Here is a 13,265-nt window from a genome sequence, read left to right as displayed (position 1 = left end):
GACTGACCATAAGAGCACATTTAGGGTTGATGATAATAGCAATCTACAGTGGCACTGTGAAACCGAATATTCACTATTTGTTTCATCTCAAAGGAACCAGAAAGGCACTTCTCTTTTGAAAGTAATAGCAAAGACATGGGTGATTATTATGTGTGATATTATGGTGTGTTTTGCATATCAATGTGCATCTGCTTCTAAATTGGGAAACTGCAGGAACTGAGTATGTGTGTGTGTGAGAGAGAGAGGGAGAGACCAGGGAGGGCGAAGCTGTCAGCTTGATGATAAAGAGTGCAATGCAAAAATAAAAAATTAATAATTAACAAGTAACAAAGCTTTGAACTGCCCAGCTGTACTGTACTTTTTGAACTAGCTAATTTAGTTCCATGAGACATAAATGACCCTTACCTAGTGAAATTGGTGGATCTGATGCATGTCATGTATTGTGTTGGTTAGTTTGTACCCAAGAAGAGAAATACATGGAGCCTTTTAAAGTTAAAACTGAAAAATTCTGGTAGCAAATGTGACTGCCTTTGAGCAGTCATATTAAATGGCTGTAATATCTGTTATGTGTTTGTGGTACTTTCTATTTGGATTTGTACACAGTAGGGGGTGCCATTTGCTTTACTCCTAGCTAGATTATTGAATTGTACATTAATAAGAAATGAAAATTTGGTAAAAACCTTGTGGGAATTTGTATTATTATTATTATTATGAATCTTAGCCTTTAATCTAAATCTTATTTAATGCAAAAGACCAAATGTGACTTTAATTTCTAGCCCACAGGACTACCTCTTGGATTGCATATCTTGCATATCTGTTAATTAACATTTAATAATTATGTGGGCCCCCCCTCCTCCTCCTACACTTTCCCACAAGTGGTCTAAGTAATCCATCAGTTTGTACAGATTTAGCAAAACTGTGAAGCAGCCTAATAATAAGCAAAAGTAGTGCCAGGTTTTTGAACAAATCTTCTAATTGTATGACTTATTCTCGTGCACTTAAATGTAGCGAGTTATATTTTCTATGTAAAAATGACTGATGATAATACACAATATAGACAAGCATTTAAAGAAGGTTTCGGTCGTGATTCTTAAATTTGGCCTACAGTTATGATGATTAAGTTATGACAGTTATGATATATCGATTTACTCATAAACCACTGACGTAAACGACTAATGACAGTACACAATTTAGAAATTATTGTAATCAAATATAGGCCTAATAGAAGTTGTATCAGTCGTGAATGACACTCACAGTGTTTGTTTTTTAATAGAATCATTTACTGTTTTTTTTTTTATTTACTCGTTATAAGATGTAAAGGTCCACTGACTGAACAAACCATTGAAAGAATCTGAACGATTCTTTTTGGTGCACGAGTTCAAAAGATTCGAATCACTGGGATGAATCAATGTCCCCACCACTGATCTATATATGACTGGATCGCTCATCGCGTTCTAAACATAGACAGTAAAAGAAAAACAGTGAAGCCACCGGAAGTGTTCGATCCGCCATTTTACTAATCCCTACCAGCAGAGAGCACCATTGAGTTACATTCAAACCGCTCTCCTAAAATAACTCGATTTGAAGCAAATCAGTCATATAGGATTCGTTTTTATGTTATGTGTATATAAATTCATCTTTACTTCAGATGTTATCTGCAGTGTTTACGGTCTTTTGGGGCAGGATAAGTGATATATTTAAACCGTTTAGGTGGGTGTGTCTGCTGCGCACTGACGACACAGGTAAGTTAACGGATCCAACACAAAATACAGCCTATTTCTTTATGAACATAATTTTTCAGGAATTATTAAACATGAACGTATTAGTATCGGAAATGGATTTGAATATATTACAATGAATAATACAATTATGTTGTTAATATTGCTCTATAATGAAATTAAAAGCTTAACATACTATCTTAGAAATAAAGCTTTATGTCTTTAAATTCGTGCTGTATATAACGTTAGTCATTTATTTCTCTGAATAAATTCAGATTTCAGAATGAGAACTTTGTCGTTTGTTTTATATGTTGAGGTCATGTCTGTCTGATGTTTTTCATATTCATGATATTCGCTACTGTAATGAACGTAGCTTTTTAATAAGTAGGGGAAATTCCCGACATTTAAAAATAACCGTTTACATGCTTAGGGTGTTTGCATTGTAATAATGTACAGAAATACCTAAAATGTATAAACGCTGAATTGTTAGGTGATGTTTTTTCATTAAAATCATACAATTTCCTATTAATTCAATAGAACGTTTACGCACGCTAGGGATTACCAATATGGCGGCGCGGCGGCTTCACTTTAATGACGTCATGAGCAATCCAGTTCTATATCATAGATCAGTGGTCCCCACCCTGTTCATGCAGGGGCCGATTCGGTACCAAATAAGGGCATGAGCTCGACCGCTTGACGTGACGTCAGTGAGGTGGCTGGTGGAATAAAGGAGTCTTTCGCTCAGAAGCGGGAGCAGAGGTACGGAGAAAATTAACTGTAGTGTAGACCGTAATCTCGTTACATAACCCTTTCGTCTGTTCACACGCATTAATCCGTTTCTCCTCAGAGCGAAAACACTTGTGGCGTTTGTCAGAGCGAGGGACCTCAGATACATTTCTGTTTTTTTTCCAAAATGAGGACAAACATTCATTTTATTGAGCCACTAGAATAAAATAATCTTCCTTATAGTGTATATGCTTCTGTATGTCCAGCAGTGTGGTGATGACGATCCGTTGACGCGGTTTCCAACAGAACGCCAGGGAAGAGAGAGGGAGAGAGAGAGAGAGAGAGAGAGAGAGAAGGGAATCAAGGCGACATAGCACAAGACTCACCTTGTTTGGGTTTCAAAGCCGAAGCAGAATAATATTTTCAAAGATATCCAAGCGCCTCTGCAGACATGGAGGGGGCGAGTTTGGCACACGGGGTCGCGAGCCCGTTAAGCCCGCGCGAGGGCATGATCAAGAATGTGAGCCTGGAGTCGCTCCAGCTGTGCGAGAGAGACGGTAAGTAACCTCTGCAACACAGTGAGTGACTGTAAACTTGACAGGTTTTTATCCACGCATGTTATCCCCTGTTAGCAAACCTTTTTTTTTTTTTTTGCAATGAGGGAATATTCATTGCTGCAGAAAAATTCGCCTGTCACATCCATGAAAAACGGAATATGAGACATGGCAGGCTGCCTTTGTGTGTGCTGGCTGTGGTTTCTGAAATCTCTGCTGTCTGTGTGAGGCTTTCGTTTCAGCACCATGGACACTACCCTCTTGCAGTCGGCTACCTTTTTTCTTGTCATGCGGTCAGTTAAGATGAAACCAACGAACTGGTATTGTAAACCATTAGAGAAAATAATGTAAATATCAAAATAAAATAATGATAATAATTCCAAGAGCCCTGAAGCAGTAAAGGAAGCTTATGTGGCAGGGGTTGAGGCTTTTCGACAGTGAGAGAGCGTCTATATATATTTGTTCATATTTATATTTTAGGCTATATACATGTATTATGCAAAGTATGTTAATATATCGAAATAATTGTAAACTATAAGAATAACTCATAATATAAACATAACTCAGGCTATAGAACTAATATTTTACAATGTTACATATTTTACTTTTTGTTTTTCCTGTATTATATATGCATCTTATGTAATTATATATATGTTTTGTATAGATAAATGTATTTACAATACAATACATGAACACATTTCTTGAATCAGTACAGATGACTTAATGTTTACTGAATGTATTTAGATGTTTACAAAGAGCATCAGACATTTTTAACAACTTCATGTTGACAAAAGGTGAAGTCAGGTGCTTGCGCGCACACACACACACACACACATACACACACACACCTTTCACCTGTTTCCATCTCCTTTGGTTTGAGTGGAATTGCAGGAATATAAATGCTAATCCATTTTAACTGACAGAGTCACCTTTGTCTTTTTAATAGGCGTTACAACCATCAGTGTTTCAATAGTGAGTGTATGTTTGAAAATGTCAAAATGTGTCATCCTCTTTAAGAATGACTGAAGCAAAAAACTGCACATACACATACGGCTTCAGAAGGCTAGCACAATGACTCACCAGTTTTTTGAGAGGGAGTTTTTTATCTTCCCTACATGAATGTATTTGAATCAGCCTGAATAGATTGCTGTGCTGGCAGCAGAGTGCCTCTTATCTCTTTGAATTACCACATTTACACATCAGTGCTCATTTCATTTGGTCTAATTGCAACGAACTTACAGAGTGCATAAGGCACTGTTTTTAAGGTACTAATTGAACTCTCTAATTAGTTAGCATGAGTGTGCTTCTCAGACATGAAGGAAATAATTTCCTTTAAACTTGAACCAGACTTCTCATCTGTTCAACTGTCCTAACCAGACACAGCTCTATCTGCTTTTAAACACCCTTATTTAGGACCTTTGCAACATGATGTTTTGGATATTTTTTTAGCTAAAAACTGATCTCAGTTAAAGTGCATTCACATGATGATTGAAACTGTTAGTGCTGGCTAATGCTAACCCATCAGATGAGTGCGGGTGTAAATATCTACAGTAAATCAGATTAGCTAGAAACCTGAATCTGTTCCATGCAGGACTTTGAAAAACCTTGGGGATTCCTGTCTGCAGCCTGTGACACCTGAACAAATATATTTAGATACATGTTGCACAAATAACATAATCCGTTTAAGATGTTGGAGTGAGCCTTTCTAGTAAGGACCTGGATTTGTAATGAAGCGGATGTAGATTTGATCCCAGTTAAAGGCAACCAGTGAACTGTAAACTTTCGGTGCCCTTAAGCAAGGGATATGGGTATACAGATGCAATATGAAGGCTAGACTATGATGTATGCGATGAATAAAATATAAGAGAATTAGCAAATGTTAAATTCTCTAAACAATATACAAATGTTTAAAAACAAAAACATCACATTCCCAGCTAAGGAAAGACACTAGTGTTTAATTGATATTGAATTACAGACAGCGCATGCTTAATTAATAGTTAGACTGCTTGTATAAAATCATCCCTAATTAAATCCAAATATTTCATTCTTTATGATTAAGTGCTGCAATGATTATATGTTACTTGAGGCTTGACTTTAGTTAATTTTCCCTCCCCCTAGAGAAGCTGTGGGCTCATAAACTAGAAAACAGCAGCCTGCTGAACCATTTTATTATGTGCACAGTGCTTGTTGTGAGCTCTGCAGCTCATCTCAGCAAAACTAAATTGCAAAGTAAATGTGTTGTCTTATTGCAGGCAGAGAGAAGCAGATTATGCTCAGAGAAAATTTTCCCACACACATTTGAAGCTCAGATGCCAAGAGAATCATGTAGAAATATGATTTGATTAGATTTTTTTATTCTTATCATATAAATAGAATTGCATATACAGACTATATCATGCTTTTGTGGTAATTGAAGCTGAAAGCTGTTAAAAATGTAAATTTACTGCCATGCACAGCTTGTTGTTCTGTAAATGACAAACATGTGTATTAATATGCAGTTCTGTGTGCAATTTGGAGTGGATCCAGAGCTCATTAAACAAACTCCAGACCCTGCTAAACTAGCATTCTGCCACAATTCAGAGACCTTTGCAGTTTGAACCTGCAGTTTCGCTGTGTTTTGGAGCTCATATAGGAGAAAAGCATTGTTTTCATGCACAGGAACCAATACTATTTTGTAGTCACATGTTGCAGTGCTGTTTGCCCACATAAAGACCTCACTGTAGTTTGGGATTTGTGAGTGTGGGGTTTGATTTGCAGTCTGTATACTCTGTACAGTCTGGACATTTCTGTTTTTCTGTTATGTAATACTGCAGTTTTCTGGGAAAACTCACACAAGCTGCTCCCCGATGGATATTCTTGGTTGTTTAGGTGTTTTTGAAGGAGATATTTGGAATGGAGTTTAGTGATAGATTTATTTTGCATTGTCTGATGTTTCTGTAGGTTCTTCTGTCTGCGTGGCTGTAAAAAGACTGTGGTCCCGCAGGAGGCTTTTAACCATTATTAGAGTCGATATAGAACCAGACGCTCCATGCTTTTCATTCTTCGTCTCTTACTCTCCCATGATTCAACAGGTAGTTCTCTGTCCGTGCTTTCCTACATGTTTTGGGTCTCACATTGTCACAATGAATTTCTCACCAGTTGTTTCCGTAACAATAAAGTAATCCATACATACAAAGAAAACAAAACAAATAAGTTCAGAGTAATAAAGTTCTGTGTAATAAAGTAGAATCACACTGGGAAAACGTATTGAACACATGAAGAAAGGTAGGTGCAAAAAGGCATGGAAAGCTAAGACACCAGCAAAAATCTATCAGTAATTAGAAAGCAATCCTACCCCTAGTCAATGGAAATTAATATTAGTTGGTTCAGTCACAAATGATGGCCTATAAAAAGGTGTCTCATGACCAACATGTCACACAAGAAACAAAGCAAAGAGCTTTTTCAAGACCTTCGCAACCTTATTGTTGCAAAACATAGTGATGGCATTAGTTACAGAAGGTTTTCTGTACTTCTGAATGTTCCAGTGAGCACTGTTTGGGCCATAATCCTGACATGGAAAGAATATAATTTCAAGCCGTGGCCTGTATGCACGCTCACCACGCACGACTCTAATGCTGAAGAAAAAGCATGTAGAAGCTCATTTAAAGTTTGCTACACAACATTTAGACAAGCCTGTGAAATACTGGGAGAATATAGTCTGGTCAGATGAGAAAAAAATTGTACTCTCTGGATGCCATAAACACACACCATGTTTGGAGATCAAATGGCACATCACTCCAAAACATCATGGTGTGGCACTGGCAAAATTCATATAATTGAAAGAAGGATGAATGGGAAAATGTACCGAGTCATTCTTGATAAAAAATCTGCTGCCATCTACCACGATGATGAAGATGAAATGAGGGTGGAAATTCCAGCGAGACAATGATCCCAAACACTCAGCCAAGGAAACTCTAACTTGGTTTCAGAGAAAGAAAGTAAAGCTGCTAGAATGGCCCAGCTTGACTTGAATCCAATAGAAAATCTATGGAAAGAACTAAAGATTAGAGTCCAGAGAAGACTGTGTGAAAGAATGGGCCAAAATCACACCTGAGCAATGCATACGACTAGTTTCTCCAAACAGGAGATGTCTTGAAGCTGTTATTACCAACAAAATCTTTTGTACGAGATATTAAATACATTTCTTTAAGCATCTTGTTCCCTGGGTCATTCCATTTTATTAGACTGAACTTAATTTCTGAACTTATTTGTATTGTTTTCTTTGTATGCATGGATTACTTGGATTGTTACCGACATCTGGTGAAAATTTCGTCAACAGGACCTTTAGAAATATATTTACTGAGAAAAATGGTGTTGTGTTCAATACTTATTTTATCCGCTGTATACCCTTCAGTTCAAAAGTTTGTGGTTGGTTCAATATTTGTCTTAAGGCTGTCTTAAGACATTTATTTGATTAACTGTTTCTCAAATCTTTCAACAGTAATGCACAATAAATAAAAGGTTTTATCTGTCAGCTTTTCTGAAAAACAAAGGTTTTCTATCTGAATCATATACTATCACAATAATTTCTCATCCAGCAGCTCTGACTTTTGTTTACGATCTTAAAACTTGAGTGCTTATATATCTTTTGCCCATCTTCCTCTTTAAATTATGCTACATTGATTAATGGCCTTGATTTGTTTCCATGGAAACTGCCGTCTTTGTTAGAGCGTGTGGAAAACCTGTGGGTGTGTTTTGAAGCTGGCACTTTTGTAGAGAGATGCGTATAGTACTGGTTTAGTATTTCTTTTTAGGTACAAATAAAGTAAACACATTTTTACAGACTTGCTTTATGATTTTGTTGCAAGTTTTTCAGAGCGTGAAGGAAAGCAGATTCTGTAGTGAGAATATGTCAGAAAAAAGCAGAAGTTGGTAAACAGACATCTGTTGTTTGTGTGAGGGAGGCTGTTGGCAGAGGCGGGGTTCGGAGGGCTTCTTCAGCCAGACCCAGTGTTGTGGGACGACTAGTGTAGTGCAGGAATACATCTATAACTCAACTCAACCTTGTGAGTACTATTATTGTTCAATGAGACATTTTGCTGTTTTGTTTGTGCTTTAACCTTCTTATGTATTTGTCTTTTTTTTACCTTATATTTCACAAGTGCAACTTTATTTTTTGTGTCACTTTAATTTCTATAATAATGACTTCATATCTCACAAATATCACTTTTTACAACACAACGTGACTATTATTTACAAATTATGACTATTTCTCACAATATTGACTTATTTTTTGTAATTAGAACTATTTCCCACAAGTGTGAATCAATGTGACTTTCTCACAATGTGGACTGTTTCTTTTCACTTTTTAATTTTTTATTTTTTAGAATTTTTGTTTTATCTCACAATTACATTTTTTATTCTAAGACAGAAACAGATTGTTCTGTTTTAAATAAAGCAGAAGAGTTGTGTATCAAAAGACAATAAAAATAGCAATATCGTAAAACATTATTTTTAATTTAAAATTTCTGTTTTCTATTTCAATATAGACATTTTTCAAATATAATTTATTTCTGTGATGGCAAAGCAGGCTTTTCTCTTTTACTCCAGGCTTCAGTTTCCCATAATCTTTTAGAAATCATTTTATTATGCTGATTTGATGCTCAAGATTCATTTCTTATTATTATCAAAGCTTAAAACATTTGCTTAATATTTTCTGGAAACTATGATAAACTGAAATAGAATTTGTTTTTGTTACACAGTAAATGTCATTACTGTCATTTTTGTATCAGTTTATTTATCCTCTAATAAACATGGATTTTTTTTTTGTGCAGATTTTTCAGTAATACTCTTAAATCAATATTAAATCCCAGTAATTTCTTTCCAGAGGAATATATCAGCAGTAGTAATTCAAGAATTAATTTTAAGAGAGAAAGAGCTCAGTGTTTAGTGAACAGTGAGCTGAGGGTGATTATTGTACAGTAAAGCTTTATCATGAACCTATTCATGGTTATAACAGGCGGTTCAATGTTCTCTGTGTTTTGTGTGTGCGCCATTCAGGAATCCCACATTCCTGTTGTTCATTTCTAAACACTAAAATAACACAGTCCCACACTGTAGCCAACAAAGCACGTTTTTAACTCCATGTGATTGTGTATGTGGGTCAGTGTTGTAGTGTTTATAGAGAAAAACTTAATATTTCAAACAAAACAGGATTTTAGACAATATTCTTTCTTTCTTTCTACCAGGTAAGGCTGAGGATCCCAGGGTGGTAGGAATGGAGTTACCCGTTGCTCGCAACATTAAGATCAGTAACATCACCTGCGACTCCTTTAAGATCTGCTGGGATATGGACCCTCACACCACAGAGAAGATCACACATTACTTCATTGACCTTAACAAGAAGGAGAACAAGAACTCCAACAAATTCAAACACAAGGTACTCAATGATTCAGTTCAAATTATTTCTTGAGTATTGCCTGAGGTTTCAAAGTTTGTAATAGTTCATAATACAAATGTTAGTTTTTTTTTGCCTATTTATAAGAGAGCGTTTTAGCGAAATTTCGTTCTGTTGTCCGCTGTCATAAAAAAGATTCAGTTGATTAAATGTCATTAATTAGTAAATTAATTCCTTGATGACTCTTTGTCTTTAGGATGTGCCTACGAAGCTTGTTGCTAAGGCAGTCCCGTTACCCATGACAGTGCGAGGCCATTGGTTCCTGAGTCCACGGACAGAATACACAGTTGCTGTGCAAATAGCATCCAAACAGACGGATGGAGACTACGCTGTATCAGAATGGAGTGACATTGTTGAATTTTGTACAGCAGGTAAATAACCCAAACACACATATACAGATAAAAAAGAATATTATACAGGATTTTACAGCACATTTGATACACACAGGTAATTAAAAGTACTTTAAATTGGCATTAAAAGAGAGAAAAAATACAAATGAAAAAGAGTGATAAAAATAATATGTAAAATTGCTTAGGCATATAAGGAAAAATATTGAGGAAAAATTCTTTAAATACCTAAATATGAATAGGAGAATAATGACATGTATCTTTTAAATGTTGTGCTGCTGATCAGCTTTTTATGTGGATAACAAGACAAAAGAAAACTGATGACAAATAAAAAAAAATCCCTTCAATCTTCTAGATTATTCCTCGGTGCATTTGACGCAGCTGTTGCAGAAGGCTGAAGTCATCGCTGGCAGGATGCTCAAGTTCTCTGTCTTTTACCGGAATCAGCATGAGGAATACTTCCAACACTGCAGGTGATTCAGAAAAACAAACAACAAAAAAAGACCTCAGTAAAAAATGCTTAGTATATGAAATAGGGAGGAAAAAGAGAAAGTAATGTGGTTGAGGAAGATAAAGACCTTACTTTACTGCTGAGATTCAGATCGGTAGAAAGTAAACAGCTCCCTCTTGTGGAATCATTTCCTCATTAATTAGCTGGGTTTACTGTCTTCTTTTTGTGTTAAGATTTTCTCTTACACTAATGTTTTATTTAAATTTGGGGTCAGTATGGAGGGGGTGGGGGGGTGTGGTATGTTAACGCTATTTCATGCATTCTGAGTTACTTACACTGTTAAAGAGTTAGATTCTCATGCTAAACATGGCCAAAGTTTAAAAAAACTATTTGGATGTATGATGGAGTATTTCCGTGCCAAATACACTCCTTCCAGGTTCGTAAAAGGTTCAGAAAGTTTCTATTCAATCATGGCCCTTCGTGACGTCATGGAAAAATCCATACTTTTATCAGCAGAGTTGCTTTAAATTGATTACAGGTGAATTTAAAGACATTTACAATGCTACAAAAGATTTCTATTTCAAATAAATGCTTTTCTTTTTTATTTATCCTATCACAATTTCCACAAAAAAGAAGCACGATTGCTTTCAACATTGAAAGCATTAAGAAATGTTTCTTAAGCACCAAATCAATAAAATATATAGAAAACATTTATTTTAAATTGTAGTAATATTTAACAATAATACTGTTTTTCTGCATTTCTTTATACAAATGCTACCTTAGTGATCATAAAAGACTTCTTTCAAAAACGTTACAAAATCTAACTGCCCAAAAATGTTTGAAAAGTAGTATAATGAAATATAAAGACATTAGAAATGTCTTTTTTTTTCTGACACAGAGATGTTCTTGGCGGTCGAATGATGCCCTCGGTAAAGGATAACAGCGGTAGTCACGGTTCACCTCTCAGTGGTAAACTGGAGGGGATCTTCTTCAGCTGCAACACTGAGTTTAACACAGGTCAGCCGCCACAGGATTCCCCATATGGCCGCTTCCACTTCCAGATTCCCGCAGAGATTCTGTTTAACCCTGATACGCGCCTCTACTTCGGGGACTTCTACTGCATGTACACTGCCTATCATTATGTTATCCTCGTCCTGGCTCCCCGGGGCTCACACGGAGACCTTTACTGCAGAGATCGCCTTCCGGAGCTGGATGTGACGAACAACCGCTTTCTGACACGTGTCTGTGGGGAGGATGGGCGGGTGGTGTTTCAGCATGCACAGGATGTGATTCTGGAGCTGATTTATACTGAGCCGGTGCCGCTGGCACAGGGGACAGTCTCTCAGATCAGCGGCCACCAGTTGATGAGCTTGTCAACTGTGAATGCTAAGAAAGACCCCAGCTGCAAGACCTGCAACATCAGCGTTGGGCGCTAACTTGGGTGAACATTCACACAAAAACCCAATTGTGCATATGACAAGAAGACCTCCTGAACAACCTTTGAATGCTATGTTACAAAACAAGATACAGATGCACTTCAAGACAAAATGACCCCAGAATCCTTTCAGATATGCCCACGTAGCACTCAAACCCCTTTGGGGGGTTCTCACAGACCCCCAACTAATGCTAAAAAAATTATATCTTTGTTCAATGAACTAAGAAGTGTTATAAAAAGGGTATCAGAAAAAAAATAGAAAAGAATTAGAAAAAATATAATAAAAATAAAAAATAAAGTTTTGAATTGAGAAAAGATTGAGAACAAAGAGTAAAGCTAAATTTCCAAAACCTTTAATCCCACTGTGAAATTTTAATGTGTTTTTGGTGCTTTTTCTGATTGCTTTTCGGACCCCAGCTCTATTTATCTCCAAACCATTTGTGACTTTTTTTTTATACACACAGTGACTTTCAGACAGGTATGTCTTGCTCAGTTTCCGCTGAGGCTGTCAAGCTGCCCGTCTCTCTTATGTTGGACTTGTGCTGCATGAAGTCTGATCCTTTAAGCATCTACATGCCACCTCAGCCTTTAAACCTTCTATATGGAGATTTTCTTCATTTACACAGATACATCCTGTGGTCTGCGTGTCCACTGAGCCCCTATTCACCCATGCCACTCGCCTCTGAGGACTTCTTCTGCATGTATACTGCCTAGCATTACATTATCTTGATGGATGTTACAAAAAACGAATGCTTTAAGAGTTTAACGCCAACTGATCCTTTAAGCACCTTCATGCCACCTCAGCCTTTTAAACCTTCTCCTTTATCCTCAATCTTTTCATTTTCTACTCTGATCGCAGTTCTCCTTTAACCTTTCTTACTCTTAAACATGGTTATTTTGATGTTCTTGTTATATTGTTCTTGTTTTGTTTTTAGAGACTGTGTGATGCAGTATTAATGGTGTATGATGATTCCTGATAGAACATCAAGCAGTAAGTAGAAATGATTTGTATACAATATATCCTAAACATATCCACTGGACATATCCACAGCTATGTCCAGGTTCTTGAGGAGTTTGCACTGTTCTATCAGAGACTGATGGTTTCGTTCTTGCACCCTCTGCTGGTGAAAATTCAAATTTCACATATGCATGTTTAGAATTTTGTGCTGTTCTCTATCTGAACTTGTTACTTACTCCTTAAGATCCAAAAATAGAAGCCAATCATGGCAGACATGGATGCACACTATTTTTTTTTTTTTTGAGAACTTTTAGATGCCAGTATCCTAAATTCTAAAGTCAACATGTAGCTTTTGCTCAAAAAAAAGAAAAGAAAAGAAAAAAAGAAAATAATACTTTTTTTTTTTGCTCACTATGATAAATTCCGCACTGTATGTACTCATACTGTTCAAACATTTGGAAACATACCAATGCTCTGTTTTATTAGATTGACAATACTGCAGTATTGTAATACAGTAATATTATGAAACATTAGTACAGTTCAAAATCACAGTTTTTTTATCTGAATATATTTTAAAATGTAATTTATTCCTGTGATGACAAAGTTGAAATTTCAGCACCCATTACTTCAGTTTTCAGTC

The 13,265-nt window shown here is 36.3% G+C and overlaps 1 protein-coding gene across 1 annotated transcript; it reads left to right on the top strand.

The window, feature by feature from the left end:
• Nucleotides 1–2,379: 2,379 nt before the first annotated feature.
• phyhipla (phytanoyl-CoA 2-hydroxylase interacting protein-like a) lies at nt 2,380–12,920 on the top strand. Its single transcript, XM_059520175.1, has 5 exons — nt 2,380–3,001; nt 9,226–9,416; nt 9,631–9,805; nt 10,137–10,254; nt 11,131–12,920. Exons 1-5 carry the CDS (start codon nt 2,896–2,898, stop codon nt 11,666–11,668), a joined length of 1,128 nt encoding a protein of 375 aa, XP_059376158.1. The 5' UTR covers nt 2,380–2,895; the 3' UTR covers nt 11,669–12,920.
• The last annotated feature ends 345 nt before the right edge of the window (nt 12,921–13,265 follow it).

The sequence above is a fragment of the Carassius carassius genome, chromosome 32 (genome assembly GCF_963082965.1).
Source record: "Carassius carassius chromosome 32, fCarCar2.1, whole genome shotgun sequence".
In the NCBI taxonomy this organism is placed as follows: Eukaryota; Metazoa; Chordata; class Actinopteri; order Cypriniformes; family Cyprinidae; genus Carassius; species Carassius carassius.
This window is presented reverse-complemented; position numbering and strand designations above follow the sequence as displayed.